At 41.4% G+C, this 23,313-nt stretch overlaps 1 protein-coding gene and 1 non-coding gene across 7 annotated transcripts in view; one reads left to right on the forward strand and one right to left on the reverse strand.

The window, feature by feature from the left end:
* The window catches only part of PLEKHA4 (pleckstrin homology domain containing A4), a 2,050,101-nt gene that overhangs the window by 1,749,589 nt on the left and 277,199 nt on the right, over positions 1-23,313 (forward strand). For 5 of the 6 annotated variants that reach the window (XM_044059472.1, XM_044059474.1, XM_044059476.1 and 2 more), the window contains one exon: positions 17,862-18,038. The exons of the other annotated variant lie outside the window; for it this stretch is intronic. In XM_044059472.1, coding sequence (XP_043915407.1) covers positions 17,862-18,038 — 177 coding nt within the window. The remainder of the gene's footprint in view (positions 1-17,861; positions 18,039-23,313) is intronic. 6 annotated transcript variants of the gene reach the window in all.
* Positions 13,053-13,234, reverse strand: LOC122791902. The gene has a single exon (XR_006363248.1). It is a non-coding gene; the product is annotated as a U2 spliceosomal RNA (small nuclear RNA).

Consider the following 23,313-nt stretch of genomic DNA (forward strand, 5'->3'; position numbering starts at 1 on the left):
TGATGTTTTATAGCAGAGCATTGTGGTGTGCCTTTACCCATGGAATTCATAGTGGTGATGTTTTATAGCAGAGCATTGTGGTGTGCCTTTACCCATGGAATTCATAGTGGTGATGTTTTATAGCAGAGCATTGTGGTGTGCCTTTACCCATGGAATTCATAGTGGTGATGTTTTATAGCAGAGCATTGTGGTGTGCCTTTACCCATGGAATTCATAGTGGTGATGTTTTATAGCAGAGCATTGTGGTGTGCCTTTACCCATGGAATTCATAGTGGTGATGTTTTATAGCAGAGCATTGTGGTGTGCCTTTACCCATGGAATTCATAGTGGTGATGTTTTATAGCAGAGCATTGTGGTGTGCCTTTACCCATGGAATTCATAGTGGTGATGTTTTATAGCAGAGCATTGTGGTGTGCCTTTACCCATGGAATTCATAGTGGTGATGTTTTATAGCAGAGCATTGTGGTGTGCCTTTACCCATGGAATTCATAGTGGTGATGTTTTATAGCAGAGCATTGTGGTGTGCCTTTACCCATGGAATTCATAGTGGTGATGTTTTATAGCAGAGCATTGTGGTGTGCCTTTACCCATGGAATTCATAGTGGTGATGTTTTATAGCAGAGCATTGTGGTGTGCCTTTACCCATGGAATTCATAGTGGTGATGTTTTATAGCAGAGCATTGTGGTGTGCCTTTACCCATGGAATTCATAGTGGTGATGTTTTATAGCAGAGCATTGTGGTGTGCCTTTACCCATGGAATTCATAGTGGTGATGTTTTATAGCAGAGCATTGTGGTGTGCCTTTACCCATGGAATTCATAGTGGTGATGTTTTATAGCAGAGCATTGTGGTGTGCCTTTACCCATGGAATTCATAGTGGTGATGTTTTATAGCAGAGCATTGTGGTGTGCCTTTACCCATGGAATTCATAGTGGTGATGTTTTATAGCAGAGCATTGTGGTGTGCCTTTACCCATGGAATTCATAGTGGTGATGTTTTATAGCAGAGCATTGTGGTGTGCCTTTACCCATGGAATTCATAGTGGTGATGTTTTATAGCAGAGCATTGTGGTGTGCCTTTACCCATGGAATTCATAGTGGTGATGTTTTATAGCAGAGCATTGTGGTGTGCCTTTACCCATGGAATTCATAGTGGTGATGTTTTATAGCAGAGCATTGTGGTGTGCCTTTACCCATGGAATTCATAGTGGTGATGTTTTATAGCAGAGCATTGTGGTGTGCCTTTACCCATGGAATTCATAGTGGTGATGTTTTATAGCAGAGCATTGTGGTGTGCCTTTACCCATGGAATTCATAGTGGTGATGTTTTATAGCAGAGCATTGTGGTGTGCCTTTACCCATGGAATTCATAGTGGTGATGTTTTATAGCAGAGCATTGTGGTGTGCCTTTACCCATGGAATTCATAGTGGTGATGTTTTATAGCAGAGCATTGTGGTGTGCCTTTACCCATGGAATTCATAGTGGTGATGTTTTATAGCAGAGCATTGTGGTGTGCCTTTACCCATGGAATTCATAGTGGTGATGTTTTATAGCAGAGCATTGTGGTGTGCCTTTACCCATGGAATTCATAGTGGTGATGTTTTATAGCAGAGCATTGTGGTGTGCCTTTACCCATGGAATTCATAGTGGTGATGTTTTATAGCAGAGCATTGTGGTGTGCCTTTACCCATGGAATTCATAGTGGTGATGTTTTATAGCAGAGCATTGTGGTGTGCCTTTACCCATGGAATTCATAGTGGTGATGTTTTATAGCAGAGCATTGTGGTGTGCCTTTACCCATGGAATTCATAGTGGTGATGTTTTATAGCAGAGCATTGTGGTGTGCCTTTACCCATGGAATTCATAGTGGTGATGTTTTATAGCAGAGCATTGTGGTGTGCCTTTACCCATGGAATTCATAGTGGTGATGTTTTATAGCAGAGCATTGTGGTGTGCCTTTACCCATGGAATTCATAGTGGTGATGTTTTATAGCAGAGCATTGTGGTGTGCCTTTACCCATGGAATTCATAGTGGTGATGTTTTATAGCAGAGCATTGTGGTGTGCCTTTACCCATGGAATTCATAGTGGTGATGTTTTATAGCAGAGCATTGTGGTGTGCCTTTACCCATGGAATTCATAGTGGTGATGTTTTATAGCAGAGCATTGTGGTGTGCCTTTACCCATGGAATTCATAGTGGTGATGTTTTATAGCAGAGCATTGTGGTGTGCCTTTACCCATGGAATTCATAGTGGTGATGTTTTATAGCAGAGCATTGTGGTGTGCCTTTACCCATGGAATTCATAGTGGTGATGTTTTATAGCAGAGCATTGTGGTGTGCCTTTACCCATGGAATTCATAGTGGTGATGTTTTATAGCAGAGCATTGTGGTGTGCCTTTACCTTTGGAATTCATAGTGGTGATGTTTTATAGCAGAGCATTGTGGTGTGCCTTTACCCATGGAATTCATAGTGGTGATGTTTTATAGCAGAGCATTGTGGTGTGCCTTTACCCATGGAATTCATAGTGGTGATGTTTTATAGCAGAGCATTGTGGTGTGCCTTTACCCATGGAATTCATAGTGGTGATGTTTTATAGCAGAGCATTGTGGTGTGCCTTTACCCATGGAATTCATAGTGGTGATGTTTTATAGCAGAGCATTGTGGTGTGCCTTTACCCATGGAATTCATAGTGGTGATGTTTTATAGCAGAGCATTGTGGTGTGCCTTTACCCATGGAATTCATAGTGGTGATGTTTTATAGCAGAGCATTGTGGTGTGCCTTTACCCATGGAATTCATAGTGGTGATGTTTTATAGCAGAGCATTGTGGTGTGCCTTTACCCATGGAATTCATAGTGGTGATGTTTTATAGCAGAGCATTGTGGTGTGCCTTTACCCATGGAATTCATAGTGGTGATGTTTTATAGCAGAGCATTGTGGTGTGCCTTTACCCATGGAATTCATAGTGGTGATGTTTTATAGCAGAGCATTGTGGTGTGCCTTTACCCATGGAATTCATAGTGGTGATGTTTTATAGCAGAGCATTGTGGTGTGCCTTTACCCATGGAATTCATAGTGGTGATGTTTTATAGCAGAGCATTGTGGTGTGCCTTTACCCATGGAATTCATAGTGGTGATGTTTTATAGCAGAGCATTGTGGTGTGCCTTTACCCATGGAATTCATAGTGGTGATGTTTTATAGCAGAGCATTGTGGTGTGCCTTTACCCATGGAATTCATAGTGGTGATGTTTTATAGCAGAGCATTGTGGTGTGCCTTTACCCATGGAATTCATAGTGGTGATGTTTTATAGCAGAGCATTGTGGTGTGCCTTTACCCATGGAATTCATAGTGGTGATGTTTTATAGCAGAGCATTGTGGTGTGCCTTTACCCATGGAATTCATAGTGGTGATGTTTTATAGCAGAGCATTGTGGTGTGCCTTTACCCATGGAATTCATAGTGGTGATGTTTTATAGCAGAGCATTGTGGTGTGCCTTTACCCATGGAATTCATAGTGGTGATGTTTTATAGCAGAGCATTGTGGTGTGCCTTTACCCATGGAATTCATAGTGGTGATGTTTTATAGCAGAGCATTGTGGTGTGCCTTTACCCATGGAATTCATAGTGGTGATGTTTTATAGCAGAGCATTGTGGTGTGCCTTTACCCATGGAATTCATAGTGGTGATGTTTTATAGCAGAGCATTGTGGTGTGCCTTTACCCATGGAATTCATAGTGGTGATGTTTTATAGCAGAGCATTGTGGTGTGCCTTTACCCATGGAATTCATAGTGGTGATGTTTTATAGCAGAGCATTGTGGTGTGCCTTTACCCATGGAATTCATAGTGGTGATGTTTTATAGCAGAGCATTGTGGTGTGCCTTTACCCATGGAATTCATAGTGGTGATGTTTTATAGCAGAGCATTGTGGTGTGCCTTTACCCATGGAATTCATAGTGGTGATGTTTTATAGCAGAGCATTGTGGTGTGCCTTTACCCATGGAATTCATAGTGGTGATGTTTTATAGCAGAGCATTGTGGTGTGCCTTTACCCATGGAATTCATAGTGGTGATGTTTTATAGCAGAGCATTGTGGTGTGCCTTTACCCATGGAATTCATAGTGGTGATGTTTTATAGCAGAGCATTGTGGTGTGCCTTTACCCATGGAATTCATAGTGGTGATGTTTTATAGCAGAGCATTGTGGTGTGCCTTTACCCATGGAATTCATAGTGGTGATGTTTTATAGCAGAGCATTGTGGTGTGCCTTTACCCATGGAATTCATAGTGGTGATGTTTTATAGCAGAGCATTGTGGTGTGCCTTTACCCATGGAATTCATAGTGGTGATGTTTTATAGCAGAGCATTGTGGTGTGCCTTTACCCATGGAATTCATAGTGGTGATGTTTTATAGCAGAGCATTGTGGTGTGCCTTTACCCATGGAATTCATAGTGGTGATGTTTTATAGCAGAGCATTGTGGTGTGCCTTTACCCATGGAATTCATAGTGGTGATGTTTTATAGCAGAGCATTGTGGTGTGCCTTTACCCATGGAATTCATAGTGGTGATGTTTTATAGCAGAGCATTGTGGTGTGCCTTTACCCATGGAATTCATAGTGGTGATGTTTTATAGCAGAGCATTGTGGTGTGCCTTTACCCATGGAATTCATAGTGGTGATGTTTTATAGCAGAGCATTGTGGTGTGCCTTTACCCATGGAATTCATAGTGGTGATGTTTTATAGCAGAGCATTGTGGTGTGCCTTTACCCATGGAATTCATAGTGGTGATGTTTTATAGCAGAGCATTGTGGTGTGCCTTTACCCATGGAATTCATAGTGGTGATGTTTTATAGCAGAGCATTGTGGTGTGCCTTTACCCATGGAATTCATAGTGGTGATGTTTTATAGCAGAGCATTGTGGTGTGCCTTTACCCATGGAATTCATAGTGGTGATGTTTTATAGCAGAGCATTGTGGTGTGCCTTTACCCATGGAATTCATAGTGGTGATGTTTTATAGCAGAGCATTGTGGTGTGCCTTTACCCATGGAATTCATAGTGGTGATGTTTTATAGCAGAGCATTGTGGTGTGCCTTTACCCATGGAATTCATAGTGGTGATGTTTTATAGCAGAGCATTGTGGTGTGCCTTTACCCATGGAATTCATAGTGGTGATGTTTTATAGCAGAGCATTGTGGTGTGCCTTTACCCATGGAATTCATAGTGGTGATGTTTTATAGCAGAGCATTGTGGTGTGCCTTTACCCATGGAATTCATAGTGGTGATGTTTTATAGCAGAGCATTGTGGTGTGCCTTTACCCATGGAATTCATAGTGGTGATGTTTTATAGCAGAGCATTGTGGTGTGCCTTTACCCATGGAATTCATAGTGGTGATGTTTTATAGCAGAGCATTGTGGTGTGCCTTTACCCATGGAATTCATAGTGGTGATGTTTTATAGCAGAGCATTGTGGTGTGCCTTTACCCATGGAATTCATAGTGGTGATGTTTTATAGCAGAGCATTGTGGTGTGCCTTTACCCATGGAATTCATAGTGGTGATGTTTTATAGCAGAGCATTGTGGTGTGCCTTTACCCATGGAATTCATAGTGGTGATGTTTTATAGCAGAGCATTGTGGTGTGCCTTTACCCATGGAATTCATAGTGGTGATGTTTTATAGCAGAGCATTGTGGTGTGCCTTTACCCATGGAATTCATAGTGGTGATGTTTTATAGCAGAGCATTGTGGTGTGCCTTTACCCATGGAATTCATAGTGGTGATGTTTTATAGCAGAGCATTGTGGTGTGCCTTTACCCATGGAATTCATAGTGGTGATGTTTTATAGCAGAGCATTGTGGTGTGCCTTTACCCATGGAATTCATAGTGGTGATGTTTTATAGCAGAGCATTGTGGTGTGCCTTTACCCATGGAATTCATAGTGGTGATGTTTTATAGCAGAGCATTGTGGTGTGCCTTTACCCATGGAATTCATAGTGGTGATGTTTTATAGCAGAGCATTGTGGTGTGCCTTTACCCATGGAATTCATAGTGGTGATGTTTTATAGCAGAGCATTGTGGTGTGCCTTTACCCATGGAATTCATAGTGGTGATGTTTTATAGCAGAGCATTGTGGTGTGCCTTTACCCATGGAATTCATAGTGGTGATGTTTTATAGCAGAGCATTGTGGTGTGCCTTTACCCATGGAATTCATAGTGGTGATGTTTTATAGCAGAGCATTGTGGTGTGCCTTTACCCATGGAATTCATAGTGGTGATGTTTTATAGCAGAGCATTGTGGTGTGCCTTTACCCATGGAATTCATAGTGGTGATGTTTTATAGCAGAGCATTGTGGTGTGCCTTTACCCATGGAATTCATAGTGGTGATGTTTTATAGCAGAGCATTGTGGTGTGCCTTTACCCATGGAATTCATAGTGGTGATGTTTTATAGCAGAGCATTGTGGTGTGCCTTTACCCATGGAATTCATAGTGGTGATGTTTTATAGCAGAGCATTGTGGTGTGCCTTTACCCATGGAATTCATAGTGGTGATGTTTTATAGCAGAGCATTGTGGTGTGCCTTTACCCATGGAATTCATAGTGGTGATGTTTTATAGCAGAGCATTGTGGTGTGCCTTTTCCTTTACCCATGGAATTCATAGGGGTGATGTTTTATAGCAGAGCATTGTGGTGTGCCTTTACCCATGGAATTCATAGTGGTGATGTTTTATAGCAGAGCATTGTGGTGTGCCTTTACCCATGGAATTCATAGTGGTGATGTTTTATAGCAGAGCATTGTGGTGTGCCTTTACCCATGGAATTCATAGTGGTGATGTTTTATAGCAGAGCATTGTGGTGTGCCTTTACCCATGGAATTCATAGTGGTGATGTTTTATAGCAGAGCATTGTGGTGTGCCTTTACCCATGGAATTCATAGTGGTGATGTTTTATAGCAGAGCATTGTGGTGTGCCTTTACCCATGGAATTCATAGTGGTGATGTTTTATAGCAGAGCATTGTGGTGTGCCTTTACCCATGGAATTCATAGTGGTGATGTTTTATAGCAGAGCATTGTGGTGTGCCTTTACCCATGGAATTCATAGTGGTGATGTTTTATAGCAGAGCATTGTGGTGTGCCTTTACCCATGGAATTCATAGTGGTGATTTTTATAGCATAGCATTGTGGTGTGCCTTTACCCATGGAATTCATAGTGGTGAAGTTTTATAGCAGAGCATTGTGGTGTGCCTTTACCCATTGAATTCATAGTGGTGATGTTTCATAGCAGAGCATTGTGGTGTGCCTTTACCCATGGAATTCATAGTGGTGATGTTTTATAGCAGAGCATTGTGGTGTGCCTTTACCCATGGAATTCATAGTGGTGATGTTTTATAGCAGAGCATTGTGGTGTGCCTTTACCCATGGAATTCATAGTGGTGATGTTTTATAGCAGAGCATTGTGGTGTGCCTTTACCCATGGAATTCATAGTGGTGATGTTTTATAGCAGAGCATTGTGGTGTGCCTTTACCCATGGAATTCATAGTGGTGATGTTTTATAGCAGAGCATTGTGGTGTGCCTTTACCCATGGAATTCATAGTGGTGATGTTTTATAGCAGAGCATTGTGGTGTGCCTTTACCCATGGAATTCATAGTGGTGATGTTTTATAGCAGAGCATTGTGGTGTGCCTTTACCCATGGAATTCATAGTGGTGATGTTTTATAGCAGAGCATTGTGGTGTGCCTTTACCCATGGAATTCATAGTGGTGATGTTTTATAGCAGAGCATTGTGGTGTGCCTTTACCCATGGAATTCATAGTGGTGATGTTTTATAGCAGAGCATTGTGGTGTGCCTTTACCCATGGAATTCATAGTGGTGATGTTTTATAGCAGAGCATTGTGGTGTGCCTTTACCCATGGAATTCATAGTGGTGATGTTTTATAGCAGAGCATTGTGGTGTGCCTTTACCCATGGAATTCATAGTGGTGATGTTTTATAGCAGAGCATTGTGGTGTGCCTTTACCCATGGAATTCATAGTGGTGATGTTTTATAGCAGAGCATTGTGGTGTGCCTTTACCCATGGAATTCATAGTGGTGATGTTTTATAGCAGAGCATTGTGGTGTGCCTTTACCCATGGAATTCATAGTGGTGATGTTTTATAGCAGAGCATTGTGGTGTGCCTTTACCCATGGAATTCATAGTGGTGATGTTTTATAGCAGAGCATTGTGGTGTGCCTTTACCCATGGAATTCATAGTGGTGATGTTTTATAGCAGAGCATTGTGGTGTGCCTTTACCCATGGAATTCATAGTGGTGATGTTTTATAGCAGAGCATTGTGGTGTGCCTTTACCCATGGAATTCATAGTGGTGATGTTTTATAGCAGAGCATTGTGGTGTGCCTTTACCCATGGAATTCATAGTGGTGATGTTTTATAGCAGAGCATTGTGGTGTGCCTTTACCCATGGAATTCATAGTGGTGATGTTTTATAGCAGAGCATTGTGGTGTGCCTTTACCCATGGAATTCATAGTGGTGATGTTTTATAGCAGAGCATTGTGGTGTGCCTTTACCCATGGAATTCATAGTGGTGATGTTTTATAGCAGAGCATTGTGGTGTGCCTTTACCCATGGAATTCATAGTGGTGATGTTTTATAGCAGAGCATTGTGGTGTGCCTTTACCCATGGAATTCATAGTGGTGATGTTTTATAGCAGAGCATTGTGGTGTGCCTTTACCCATGGAATTCATAGTGGTGATGTTTTATAGCAGAGCATTGTGGTGTGCCTTTACCCATGGAATTCATAGTGGTGATGTTTTATAGCAGAGCATTGTGGTGTGCCTTTACCCATGGAATTCATAGTGGTGATGTTTTATAGCAGAGCATTGTGGTGTGCCTTTACCCATGGAATTCATAGTGGTGATGTTTTATAGCAGAGCATTGTGGTGTGCCTTTACCCATGGAATTCATAGTGGTGATGTTTTATAGCAGAGCATTGTGGTGTGCCTTTACCCATGGAATTCATAGTGGTGATGTTTTATAGCAGAGCATTGTGGTGTGCCTTTACCCATGGAATTCATAGTGGTGATGTTTTATAGCAGAGCATTGTGGTGTGCCTTTACCCATGGAATTCATAGTGGTGATGTTTTATAGCAGAGCATTGTGGTGTGCCTTTACCCATGGAATTCATAGTGGTGATGTTTTATAGCAGAGCATTGTGGTGTGCCTTTACCCATGGAATTCATAGTGGTGATGTTTTATAGCAGAGCATTGTGGTGTGCCTTTACCCATGGAATTCATAGTGGTGATGTTTTATAGCAGAGCATTGTGGTGTGCCTTTACCCATGGAATTCATAGTGGTGATGTTTTATAGCAGAGCATTGTGGTGTGCCTTTACCCATGGAATTCATAGTGGTGATGTTTTATAGCAGAGCATTGTGGTGTGCCTTTACCCATGGAATTCATAGTGGTGATGTTTTATAGCAGAGCATTGTGGTGTGCCTTTACCCATGGAATTCATAGTGGTGATGTTTTATAGCAGAGCATTGTGGTGTGCCTTTACCCATGGAATTCATAGTGGTGATGTTTTATAGCAGAGCATTGTGGTGTGCCTTTACCCATGGAATTCATAGTGGTGATGTTTTATAGCAGAGCATTGTGGTGTGCCTTTACCCATGGAATTCATAGTGGTGATGTTTTATAGCAGAGCATTGTGGTGTGCCTTTACCCATGGAATTCATAGTGGTGATGTTTTATAGCAGAGCATTGTGGTGTGCCTTTACCCATGGAATTCATAGTGGTGATGTTTTATAGCAGAGCATTGTGGTGTGCCTTTACCCATGGAATTCATAGTGGTGATGTTTTATAGCAGAGCATTGTGGTGTGCCTTTACCCATGGAATTCATAGTGGTGATGTTTTATAGCAGAGCATTGTGGTGTGCCTTTACCCATGGAATTCATAGTGGTGATGTTTTATAGCAGAGCATTGTGGTGTGCCTTTACCCATGGAATTCATAGTGGTGATGTTTTATAGCAGAGCATTGTGGTGTGCCTTTACCCATGGAATTCATAGTGGTGATGTTTTATAGCAGAGCATTGTGGTGTGCCTTTACCCATGGAATTCATAGTGGTGATGTTTTATAGCAGAGCATTGTGGTGTGCCTTTACCCATGGAATTCATAGTGGTGATGTTTTATAGCAGAGCATTGTGGTGTGCCTTTACCCATGGAATTCATAGTGGTGATGTTTTATAGCAGAGCATTGTGGTGTGCCTTTACCCATGGAATTCATAGTGGTGATGTTTTATAGCAGAGCATTGTGGTGTGCCTTTACCCATGGAATTCATAGTGGTGATGTTTTATAGCAGAGCATTGTGGTGTGCCTTTACCCATGGAATTCATAGTGGTGATGTTTTATAGCAGAGCATTGTGGTGTGCCTTTACCCATGGAATTCATAGTGGTGATGTTTTATAGCAGAGCATTGTGGTGTGCCTTTACCCATGGAATTCATAGTGGTGATGTTTTATAGCAGAGCATTGTGGTGTGCCTTTACCCATGGAATTCATAGTGGTGATGTTTTATAGCAGAGCATTGTGGTGTGCCTTTACCCATGGAATTCATAGTGGTGATGTTTTATAGCAGAGCATTGTGGTGTGCCTTTACCCATGGAATTCATAGTGGTGATGTTTTATAGCAGAGCATTGTGGTGTGCCTTTACCCATGGAATTCATAGTGGTGATGTTTTATAGCAGAGCATTGTGGTGTGCCTTTACCCATGGAATTCATAGTGGTGATGTTTTATAGCAGAGCATTGTGGTGTGCCTTTACCCATGGAATTCATAGTGGTGATGTTTTATAGCAGAGCATTGTGGTGTGCCTTTACCCATGGAATTCATAGTGGTGATGTTTTATAGCAGAGCATTGTGGTGTGCCTTTACCCATGGAATTCATAGTGGTGATGTTTTATAGCAGAGCATTGTGGTGTGCCTTTACCCATGGAATTCATAGTGGTGATGTTTTATAGCAGAGCATTGTGGTGTGCCTTTACCCATGGAATTCATAGTGGTGATGTTTTATAGCAGAGCATTGTGGTGTGCCTTTACCCATGGAATTCATAGTGGTGATGTTTTATAGCAGAGCATTGTGGTGTGCCTTTACCCATGGAATTCATAGTGGTGATGTTTTATAGCAGAGCATTGTGGTGTGCCTTTACCCATGGAATTCATAGTGGTGATGTTTTATAGCAGAGCATTGTGGTGTGCCTTTACCCATGGAATTCATAGTGGTGATGTTTTATAGCAGAGCATTGTGGTGTGCCTTTACCCATGGAATTCATAGTGGTGATGTTTTATAGCAGAGCATTGTGGTGTGCCTTTACCCATGGAATTCATAGTGGTGATGTTTTATAGCAGAGCATTGTGGTGTGCCTTTACCCATGGAATTCATAGTGGTGATGTTTTATAGCAGAGCATTGTGGTGTGCCTTTACCCATGGAATTCATAGTGGTGATGTTTTATAGCAGAGCATTGTGGTGTGCCTTTACCCATGGAATTCATAGTGGTGATGTTTTATAGCAGAGCATTGTGGTGTGCCTTTACCCATGGAATTCATAGTGGTGATGTTTTATAGCAGAGCATTGTGGTGTGCCTTTACCCATGGAATTCATAGTGGTGATGTTTTATAGCAGAGCATTGTGGTGTGCCTTTACCCATGGAATTCATAGTGGTGATGTTTTATAGCAGAGCATTGTGGTGTGCCTTTACCCATGGAATTCATAGTGGTGATGTTTTATAGCAGAGCATTGTGGTGTGCCTTTACCCATGGAATTCATAGTGGTGATGTTTTATAGCAGAGCATTGTGGTGTGCCTTTACCCATGGAATTCATAGTGGTGATATTTTATAGCAGAGCATTGTGGTGTGCCTTTACCCATGGAATTCATAGTGGTGATGTTTTATAGCAGAGCATTGTGGTGTGCCTTTACCCATGGAATTCATAGTGGTGATGTTTTATAGCACAGCATTGTGGTGTGCCTTTACCCATGGAATTCATAGTGGTGATGTCTTATAGCAGAGCATTGTGGTGTGCCTTTACCCATGGAATTCATAGTGGTGATGTTTTATAGCAGAGCAGTGTGGTGTCCCTTTGCCCATGAAATTCATAATGTTGATGTTTTATAGCAGAGCATTGTGGTGTGCCTTTACCCATTGAATTCATAGTGGTGATGTTTTATAGCAGAGCATTGTGGTTTGCCTTTTCCCATTTAATTTATAGTGGTGATGTTTTCTAGCAGAGCATTGTGGTGTACCTATACCCATGGACTTCATGGTGGTGATGTTTTATAGCAGAGCATTGTGGTGTGTTTTTACCTATGGAATTCATAGTGGTGATGTTTTGTAGCAGGGCATTGTGGTGTACCTTTACCCATGGACTTCATGGTGGTGATGTTTTATAGCAGAGCATTGTGGTGTGTTTTTACCCATGGAATTCATAGTGGTCATGTTTTATAGCAGGGCATTGTGGTGTGCCTTTACCCATGGAATTCATAGTGGTGATGTTTTATAGCAGAGCATTGTGGTTTGCCTTTACCCATTTAATTTATAGTGGTGATGTTTTCTAGCAGAGCATTATGGTGTACCTTTCCCCATGGACTTCATGGTTGTGATGTTTTATAGCAGAGCATTGTGGTGTGTTTTTACCCATGGAATTCATAGTGGTGATGTTTTGTAGCAGGGCATTGTGGTGTATCTTTACCCATGGACTTCATGGTGGTGATGTTTTATAGCAGAGCATTGTGGTGTGTTTTTACCCATGGAATTCATAGTGGTGATGTTTTATAGCAGGGCATTGTGGTGTGCCTTTACCCATGGAATTCATAGTGGTGATGTTTTATACAGAGCATTGTGGTGTGCCTTTACCCATTTAATTCATAGTGGTGATGTTTTATAGCAGAGCATTGTGGTGTGCCTTTACCTTTGGAATTCATAGTGGTGATGTTTTATAGTAGAGCATGATGGTGTACCTTTTCCTGTGGAATTCATCGTGGTGATATGTGTTGGAGTGGGTGCACCATTCCTGGAAGTACTGCAATACCAGGTTGATGCATGGAGTGGATGGAGCAAGCCCCTATTCCATCTCCCTGTCCCAAAATCTTTTTAGTTAATGGTCCCCAGATAAGGGACATAGCATATATTAAACTGATAAGAACAGATGTGTGCATATGTGTAATTTGCCAATGTATTACCTGGATCTTTTCTCCCCGGGCCTCCACTGGAAATGGGCTATGCTCAGCTAGACCTTCCCGGTTAACAAATGTAAAATAAATAAAATAAATGTTTTAAAGCAGAGCACTGTGGTGTGCCTTTACTTATGGAATTCATTGTGGTGATGTTTTATAGCAGAGCACTGTGGTGTGCCTTTACCTATGGAATTCATAGTGGTGATGTTTTATAGCAGAGCACTGTGGCATGCCTTTACCCATGGAATTCAAATTTGCAATCATGGTGGGCTTCAGTATGTAGTAGGGAGATGGAGACAATACTGTGAATCTAATATTGACAAGCCTGGATCCGATTATGGATAGCAGAGTGCAGGACCTGCTAGGTTTTAGGAATGTGGGGAAGGACACAAACAGTGATGAGAATATAAAGTGTCAGGGTTAGTCTTCAGTAAGATGAGGCACATGCAAATGAGTCGCCTTTATTTATTTATTTTATTTATTGACATTTCTTATCCGGGTTGGTTCAACTGGGCCAGTATCCCTTTTTCAGTGGAGGCCCGAGGAGAAAAGCTCCAGATTACAAAGAAATTTCATATTAAACTTCACACTCAAAAACAATAACAGTACATATAATAATTCACACTTCAGGATAGTACAAACTTAGAGTCCAAAAATTAAAACCTACAAAGTTAAAAACAAAGAGATAAACAATATATACATCAAAATATTCAAGTCTTCACTATGGAGAGGATGAATTAACCAGGTAAAACACATAGTAGGTACAAACTTAAAAATAGGGGGGAGAGTATTGTACATTTTCAAGTGGTGGTGATATGAAACGAAAGAGTAGTGGAGTTTAGGTTGGGTCATGGCAGGGGCAAGTCTTGGTGTTCAGAAGCTGTAATTATTTTTTAAAGTGTAGTGGATGGATAATGGAGCGAATGGTTAAAGGAAGTTTGCTCCAAGGTTGGACAACAGAGCATTTATACAGGAGTTTACCCACAATTTTTTTTGGATGGTAAATATCTAAAAGTTGTTGGTTAGAGGTAAGCAGGGTCCGAGATGGGGTGGAGGGTGATACGAGGGAGGATAGAGCAGGGCATGATGATGGTTTGTATAGTATGGTGTGTAATATTTGAAATTGTGATATAAAGAGTTGTTGGGGGAGTTCAAGCCATTGAAGAGCACTTTAGTGCTAGACAGTGGTGTGAGTTGTAAGGAGAGTTCATAATGAATTGAGCTATTTTGTGGTATGTTTGAGCAAGGTTGTGGACTGAATATTAGTTAGAATTGGGGTAGCATATAGAAGAGGGGGGGGAGAAGTCCCTGAGCCAGGGGGAGTCTGGCATTGGAGTTTAGGAATTGTTTGTTGTGATATAGTAAGCCTAGTTTGTGGGGAGTTTTTTTAATACATTCAAATAAGTGAAGGTTAAACTTAAATTCATCATCAATGATGACACGTAAAAGCTTTGTGTGAGGTTTGGGTTTTATAATAGGGTTACTGGAGGATGTAATAGTGAAAGCAGATTTGTGATGAGAGAGGGAATGGGGGACAAAGAGCAAGAGTTTGGTCTTTTTAGTGGTAAGGATGAGTAGATTGTCAGAAAGCCATTATTCAGTGGATAGAAAGGTATTTTGGGTTTGAGTAAGGAGTTCAGAGATGTTACTGGAGGTGGAGATGAGAGTTGAGTCATCTGCATATTGGATGAGGGGGGATTGTTGGCAAGATGTGTGTAGTTCATTAGTGAATACATTAAACAGGAGGGCACCCAAGATGGAACTTTGTGGGACATCGGATGGTCTTGGAATATAATGAGAGCAGGATGAGAACCATCTGACAGATTGCTGCCTACAAGAGAGATAGCTAGAGAACCAAGCTAGGGAGGTAGGAGATAGGTTGAGATTAGCCAGTTTGGTTAGCAGTATAGGGTGAGATGAGAGACTGTATCAAAAGTATTGAATAGGTCGAGAAAGAGACAGGATATGAGTTGGTTGTTGTCACAGGCCTCAGAGATTGCATGTGTAAATGATAGGAGGGCAGTAGTTGTGCTATGGTTAAGGCGGAAACCATACTGAGTGGGAGTCAGAAGCTTATGCTGGAGATATAGGGTAAATCACTGAGAGAAGGTGACTAAAACAAACCAGTCTCATGACAGAACATTTGGATGTAGAGCTGTCGGATAAAATTAAGAGAGCTGGAAAGCATCAGGGCAAGACAGAAAGAAAAAGATACTCTTCTTGTTCAGGAAGGAAGTTACAGACATAGTTAACTTAAAAGCAGAGCTTATTTAAAAATGAGAAGAGGAAGCAAATAGACTGGAAAAGAATGGCAGTGCTGAGTAGGTAGTGGTAAGGAGCAATAGAATGAAAGGGAAAGACTGGGGTAAGGGTGGCATATGTTTATGTGCCAACAACATTTATGAAATCACTTGGAAAGCTCATGGCTTCCTTCTGTCAGAAATGGTTTCTTGGTCATATCACACTTGTAGAAGTATGCCTTCTTACAGGGTACAGCATGTTGTGACACCCGTGCCCTGGCCCAGCAATCAAGGAGCCTCAATCCTCACCACTAACACCAGAGAGGGTGTCTCATATATGAGGAAAGAATAACAAATACACACAGTAAAGTGCAATTTCCCTTAAGAGCACACAGAGATCACAGTCAGTCCAGGGCTGGTTGCTCCCTTGCTCTCCAGGTCCCCAATAAGACTCCCCACTGGTACAGCTATATGGTCCAGATCTCAGCCAGCTGGGCAAGCTAAAATCTCCAGCACACTCTCTGTCCAACCAGTGCTTCGTGTCCCTGCCCAAGTAGCTGGCACACACACACACACACACACACACACACACACACACACACACACACACACACACACACACACACACACACACACACTTTGAGATAAGAGTTTATACAACCCTGCAGACACTCCTGGGAAAGGCTGGCACAGGTTCTCCAGCTGTGCCCCTATTACCCAGACTTTATGGTAGTATCACCTGCCACAACCCAGCTAATATTTATCAGCTACTCAAAGGCCCTTAAAAGGGTGTCCAATTATTACTGTGCAATATTATTATCCAATTGGTAGTATAACCCAGGGTTAAAGCTATAGGAGTGGCTTTGTACAATTTTACCAAAGGCATACAAGTACTCTAAAGAGCTTAAATTATCTCTACACAAAACAGCTACAGTTAAAAGGGTTTTGAAAATATTTAATAATAAATAATTAAAACCACAAGACAATACTTTCTACTACACAGTGCTAGTTGAAAATATTTAATAATAAATAATTAAAACCACAAGACAATACTTTCTACTACACAGTGCTAGTCAAGAGTTCAGAGATCACACAGAACTACTTAAAATAAATCAGTAGTACAGTTCTGACATCACAGAAAAACACTTAGTCTAATCTTTCTAGTTCCTAGCTATTTCTAAAAGAAAACACAAGTCTAAAATAACTTACATATGAGCAAGACAGTGCTGTGAGTTGGATGATCAAGACAAAAATGCTGTATGCCTTCTGATTCTCTCTGTTTAAATTGATATTGCAGTCATTGTTCCCATTAAATCATTTCTTTTTATACTTTCCTGGTGTTCCCAGGCTAACAGATACTACATAATTGTTATCTTGCACCTGCAGGAAACTACATCAATAAAAGACATTCCACATGTAAACTCTAGTAATTATTCATTAAGTTAAAACAATAGGCAGGATGCTTCACTCCAGACTCATCGACTCCAAATTCTAACTTCAAAGGAACAGGCATGAAATAACTCTAACTTCAAAGGATAGAAAATAAATGCTTGACTTAGCTTTCTTTACAGCAAAGTGCAATGTTGCTACATTGTTTTAAGTTCAGCATTTCACAGCATATTCTTTCAATTAAGAAAACAAGTCTGTAGTTCACCATTCATATTTACAAATTATAGAATTATCTATAAAATCCTGTCTGGCTAGGCTGGCAGCCTTCATCTATCTTCACCCAATCTTTACACATGTCTCTTTCACAGCAGACTGATTCTTTTCTGCCGTTAGTAGATCTCCCTAAAAATAACAGTCTTAATTTTTATAAGACAATACACCTTTGCAAAACTGATTTAGAACAGAATTTAGAAAGAAACTGCCAGGAATTTGGTTTTCATTGGATAGTTATAGTACTAGTTTTGGAAACAAACTTCTCTTTCATTGTGACTGATCGCGGAGATGTCTGTCTTGTCATGATCTTTGCATCTGGTAGTGCCACTTAAAATGGCCTACTTTCAGACTGCTACTCAGAAAGATATTTCTTATCAGATTTGCTTTTTTATTTATTTGAATTTGATTACCAGGGTAGAGCATGCATCTCACCAGACCATTTTCACACCCAGCATGGAGCTTACACTAAGAAACAGTGAAACTAATGAAGTATTTGTCCAACATCCAGGTATGAATGTTCAAGTACAAAATTGTGTAATCAGGAAGAAAAAAGTAAAAGTTTAGATACTTCAATAAACTGACAGGTTGTTGCAATAAATTGGTAACAATTATAAGTAGGTACAATGCATACCTTAAATTTCAGCTGTTAACCCTTAATGTCTTACAGATGTGACATTTACATGTTTTGTAATTCTTGTCTTTGAAATACACAACTATAACAACAATAGGACTCAGAAGATGTTCCTCCAAGGCCCCCATTACCTAAAGATACAATGTCTGCTACTGAAGATGAAGCAGCTTTAGACAGAAATGGAAAGGCAGTGCAGGCAGAAGGGAAGACCCTCTCAAGCAAGAAACCAGTTGAAGAAAAAGAAGGCAAAGGGATGGTGAATGCAAACAGCAGGGTGAGCATGCATTTTTACTAAAAATAAAATGATCCAAGTGTTTGTCAGTTACACAGAAACAGATTTAATAGTGTACAAAGGCACAGCTTTGTTTATTTATTATCTATTTATTTTACATTTGTTTACCGGGAAAGTCTGTCTGGGTCAAAAAGAACCTGTTTTCAGTGGAGGCCCAGGGAGAAAAGCTCCAAGTGCAGGCCATCGTATACCTAGTACAACCTCTTACCTTAATACAGAGGAAAGTTGTTCCAGACTCGTGTGGAGAAACAGATATCTCAGCATTTAACTACACAAGAAACATCCAACATATAAACGATAAAGTTCATTCTTTTCCTCATAGACATAGGATGTAAGTACAGTACATTCTTTCATAGTGTCACTAGCTGATGTTTCCCAGTTCTCTTTATAGTATTCTTTCCCTCATAGACATAGGACGTAAGTACAGTACATTCTTTCATAGTGTCACTGGCTGATGTTTCCCAGTTCTTTTTATAGTTAGGCAGTGGTACGAATATTGAAGAGCTACCATGTTAATATAGAATAGAGAAAGCACTGTGGGAAGAAAGAGGTAAGAGAGTGTACAAAATGGGGAGAGCAGAAACAGGTCTGTTATCTCGAGCAGTGATTGTATGTATGAAAGAGATGAGGTGAGAAGGTTAACTTAGAGAAGACCAGACAGGGAGAGAAAGCAGACATGAGGTTAGTCAGGGGCAGAGCAGAAGCACAGCCATGAATTATTTAGATGTTGTTTTAGGGAGGTTTTGAAGGCTACTAGGCTTGTTCATTAAGTTTGTTAGATTGTTCACCTAGTGGATAAGCTGTTAGCTTTATTTGTCCTCACAATAGTTTCCCTATGTCTGTCTGCATCTGTGAGAACACAGGGAAATCTTACCCAGTGTTATTCAGGAGCAGACAATGTTCTTCGTGTGCAGATGAATTTGATTTGGGCTCCATTGGCCCTGAATGCACCTGCCGTCCAGGTGTGTACCCCATGCATAGTCTGATGCATCTGTGGTTAGGGTCTGGACAACGTAGGGTTGTGAAAAGGGAAGTCCCTTGTTGTGGTTGTATGCTGCTGCCCACCAAAGAAAATCTTTCCTTAGACAAGGTATCATAGGTATAATAGTTTCCAGATCCTGAGAATATTGACACCAAAGGCTTTTTAGGTACCACTGAAGTTTCCTCATATGCAGTCTGGCATATGGAATGAGTAGAATGCAGGAGGCCATGAACCCTAGAGCTTGCAGGATTTTCCTTGCGGATAACTGGGATCTGGTGGCTAGTTGAGAGAAGTAGCCTGTCAGGTAGGCTTGTTTTTCTGGAGTAAGGAATGCCATCTGGGATGCTGTGTCCAGGCTTGTTCAAAGGAATACAATTTTCTGACTGGGAACTAGTTTGGATTTCTTTTCATTTATAGTGTACCCCAGTGAGGTCAGTAGATCTTTTACACATGTCAGGTGCTGTAACAGCTTTTCCTGACTGTCTGCCTGAACCAGGCAGTCCAAGTAGGGGTAAATTTGAATATTTCTTTGTCTGCAAAAAGCAGTGGCTGGAACCAGGCATTTTGTCAAAACTCTGGGAGCAGTGGATAAGCCAAAGGGAAGTGCAGATAACTGATAATGCACAGATCCTGCCCTGAAATGTAGATATTTCCTGCAAGAGTCTCTGATTGGAATGTTCAGATAGGCCTCTTTTAGGTCTAGGGTGGCTAACTAGGCATCTTGGATAGCATGGGAAGAAGCTGCTGGAGGGTGAGAATTTTGAATTTTGCTACCACCAGGAAGGTATTTAGAATGGATAGATCTAGTACTGGGCACCAGGTGCCCTCTTTTCTGGGCACCAGGGAAAAGTCTGGAATAGAAACCTTGGCCTATCTGGTCTGCAGGTACAGGCTGAATTGCCCTCATGGAGATCAGGGAATGAACTTGGGTTTTGTGCCTCTTCCCACTCGTTTGGAGGAAGCTCTAGGAACCCTTTTGGGGTTGGCATTTTGTGGAAATAAAATTTGTACCCCTGGGACACTATGTTGAGGACCCATCGATTGTTGGTAATGGAGGCCCAGTTTTTTGCATGGGAGGCAAGTTTTCCTCCTAGCGGCACAAACAGGTGGGCAAAGGTTATAGGTGGAGTTGAAAATTCATTGTGAATTCTTTCCATAAGGGGGGGTGGCTTAGCACTCCCTGTTTTAGAAGTGGAGGTAGTCCATTGCTTAGATCTCTGCATACCCTGAGAATGTTGTCTGGGAGGGAGGGGGTCTCCTTCCCCTAGGTCTAGTCTGAGGTGGCCTTGAGGGGGCTGGAAAGGACCAATGTTTTGAGGGACAATGCCTAGTGAATACTTGAGGCTGGAATTGCAATAAAATCTTTAACTGTCTGCATAGACTTAGCATTTTCTTCCATCTTTTTTAAAACCTCTTCTGCTGTGATGCCAAACAGATTGTCTTTGTTCAATGGTGCGTCCAATAATTTTGATTTTACGTGGTCTGGCAAGGTCTGTTATTTAAGCCAAGCATGCCTTCTAAGTACAGAACCTGTGACTGCTGCCCTGCAGGATGCTTCTAGGGCGTCAAAGCCACATTGTTGGGTATGCTTACTAACTGGGCTTGCAGAATGCATAAGCTCCTGTAATTCTGTATTTTCTGCACAGTTAGTGAAGGTAGATAGTTTTTGTTTAATAAGTTCCATAGTATGTTGCTGGTATTTCAGCATGTGGAACTGACAATTTAATGCTCTAATGGCAAAAGTTGCAGAAGTCTATACTTTTATACCCCATCTGTCTAAAGCTTGGGAATCCCTGGCCGAGGGGGTGGGATTCTTAGCTGGGGTTGCTTTTTTTCCCTTAGGTCCTTGGGAGGTGACCTCTGGGTCAGCAGTAGGATTTTTGAAAATGAATTTGTGTGAGTCAGGGACTCTGTAGTACCTGTCAGGTTTCCTGGGAGCAGGAGGTAGAGTATCAGGAGTTAGACTGGATTCTATAAAAACATCATCCACAACATCAAGAACAAGAGGAATAGCTAAGGGTCTGTCCTGTGGTAAATCTAAAAATTTCCCTGAGTCTCTTTTTAGACTGTGGATAATCCTGGCATTCCCAATTGAAATGCTCTCTCAAGATATGTAGGGTTTCACCAAAAGAAAAATCCTCTGGAGGAGAGGTAGAAGGAATGGATTCCTCTGCATCTGAATCCTCATAAGCAGATAAGGGCATGTCTTCATAATCAGAAACCTCAGTCGTCGGACACTTGGTCAGATAAGGCTGCTGGGGAAAAGTCTCTTTCCCTTTTAGCAGGGGTAGGCTGGTTTCCCCTAATAAGCATGATAAGGTCTTTCACCATTTTAAGCATCTGAGATTGAGGCAAGGAAGCAGGTGTAGTTTGTACTCTGGGCCTTAGAAATTCAGTAGTTTTAGAAAGAACAGAAGACGTGAAAGAAGTCGTTGGTTTGTGTCGAATATCAGTAGTGCAAAGAACTTTGTTAGAAGCCGGTACCTGCACAGCAGTTCCGGACCCATCCAAGGGTAGAGACCTCCGCAGGTTCTGTAGTCAAAGAAGAGTCTCGCAGCATACCAGACTCTGAACAGGTCTTGATAGTGGCCTGCGACTCCATCGAAGTGGGCATCAAGGGCTGGAAAGCACCTCACTAAGCACCAGCGAACTAGCGACTAGCTTACCGATAGCATTGTCGGCAGTTTTGGACCTGTGTGGTCTGTCTCTGTCTTTATCCTTATGTTTTTTCAGAAGATTGGTAGTGGGATGGCTTACCGAAGCCATTTCGGAATATGGAGATTGAGAGCGAAAGGACTTAGCTATGATAAGAGCCCGATGATGTATAGTTCGGGTGTTTAACAAAGCACAAAACCGACAGCAAGGGACGTTGTGGTCTGGGGCTAAACAGGTGACGCAGTAAGAGTGGAAATCTCGGTGTGGTATTTGCTTTCCACAGGCGAGACAATTGTTAATGTTTTCTGAAATTGGGTAGAGCAAGAAAAAAGGATCCCCAATGGGGAACTTAGCTTTAAAAGACTTCAACTTCAATTTCGGAAATGAAAACTCAGGTAACAGATGACTGGCACTCGTGCAAACTGCTTCTGCTTTGGGCTCCTCCACAAGAAAGACTGATGTAATGGCATCGGCTGCCTGTTTTTATACCACTGATGATCTGATGTCAGCCCTGGAGTGACAGCAACTGATGCAGAAATACTAAGCCTTTGGTATTCGGGCCGACTGAGGGCTACCCCTGGCAAGATAACACAAGTGTGATGATGCAACAGTGAATACACTCGAACATCTACATTTATGGTAAGTGAACACAACTGTACTTTCCTGTGTACAGTGCTTTTTTGTGAGACCATCATGGAGAAGTGGCTGGACATTGTAGATTTGCCAGGAAACAAACGGTTCATCTTCTGGGGTATTCCATCTTCTGAGTGCTGATGACAACACTGCTAATTCAGAAGGGCTACTCAATAGTTTCTTTTGTTGATCTTTCTAATATTTTGTCTGGCCCACAAAGCAGTGCCACAGACAAGTGTACAAAAGTGCAGTCATTAAAACAGTGAAAATTACAGTTCACATAAGAGAAATATATACAAATTCCATGACCACCACTCTAAGTGAGTTACAACAGTCTTTGAATTAGTATTCTATAAGCAGTGGGGGTGTGGAAGATGTGAGGGGTCTAAAGCCTTCTTACAAAAATGCCTTAAAAGTGAAACAACCAAGTATGGAATTCACTGCTTTTTTGTCAGGATCACAGTTTAAATGTTGAGACTTTCTGCATTGGTTCCTGTACTTTTGGTAAGGAGCCAATGGAATAAGGGCTAATTATCTCTAGAGCTTCTGTTACACAGGGGGAATGCAACCTGATAAACTGAACATGTATATATATATATATATATATATATATATATATATATATATATATATATATATATATATATAGGTATACTTTCCTACAACAAAAATTCACTTTTTCGAAATGGGAAAGTACATCCCCACTTAAGCGAAAGTGCATTTTAACGAAAGTGCAGTTTAAGCAAGCTCACTAGAACCTACTGCACCACAATGGAGGACATTGAAAAATGGGCTATGTCCTCCACTGTGGTGTGATAGTCATGGGCCTTAGGGTTAGGGCACTGGTCAAGGTAAGGGGATAGCCTTACTAACTATCCCTTTACCCTAACCCATGCCCTAACCCTAAGGTCCGTGACTATCACACTACAGTGGAGGACATAGCCCGATTTGGAATGTCTTCCACTGTGGTGTGATAGTCACTGACCT

The sequence above is a fragment of the Protopterus annectens genome, chromosome 17.part0 (genome assembly GCF_019279795.1).
Source record: "Protopterus annectens isolate FY-2018-M chromosome 17.part0, PAN1.0, whole genome shotgun sequence".
NCBI classification, from domain to species: Eukaryota; Metazoa; Chordata; order Ceratodontiformes; family Protopteridae; genus Protopterus; species Protopterus annectens.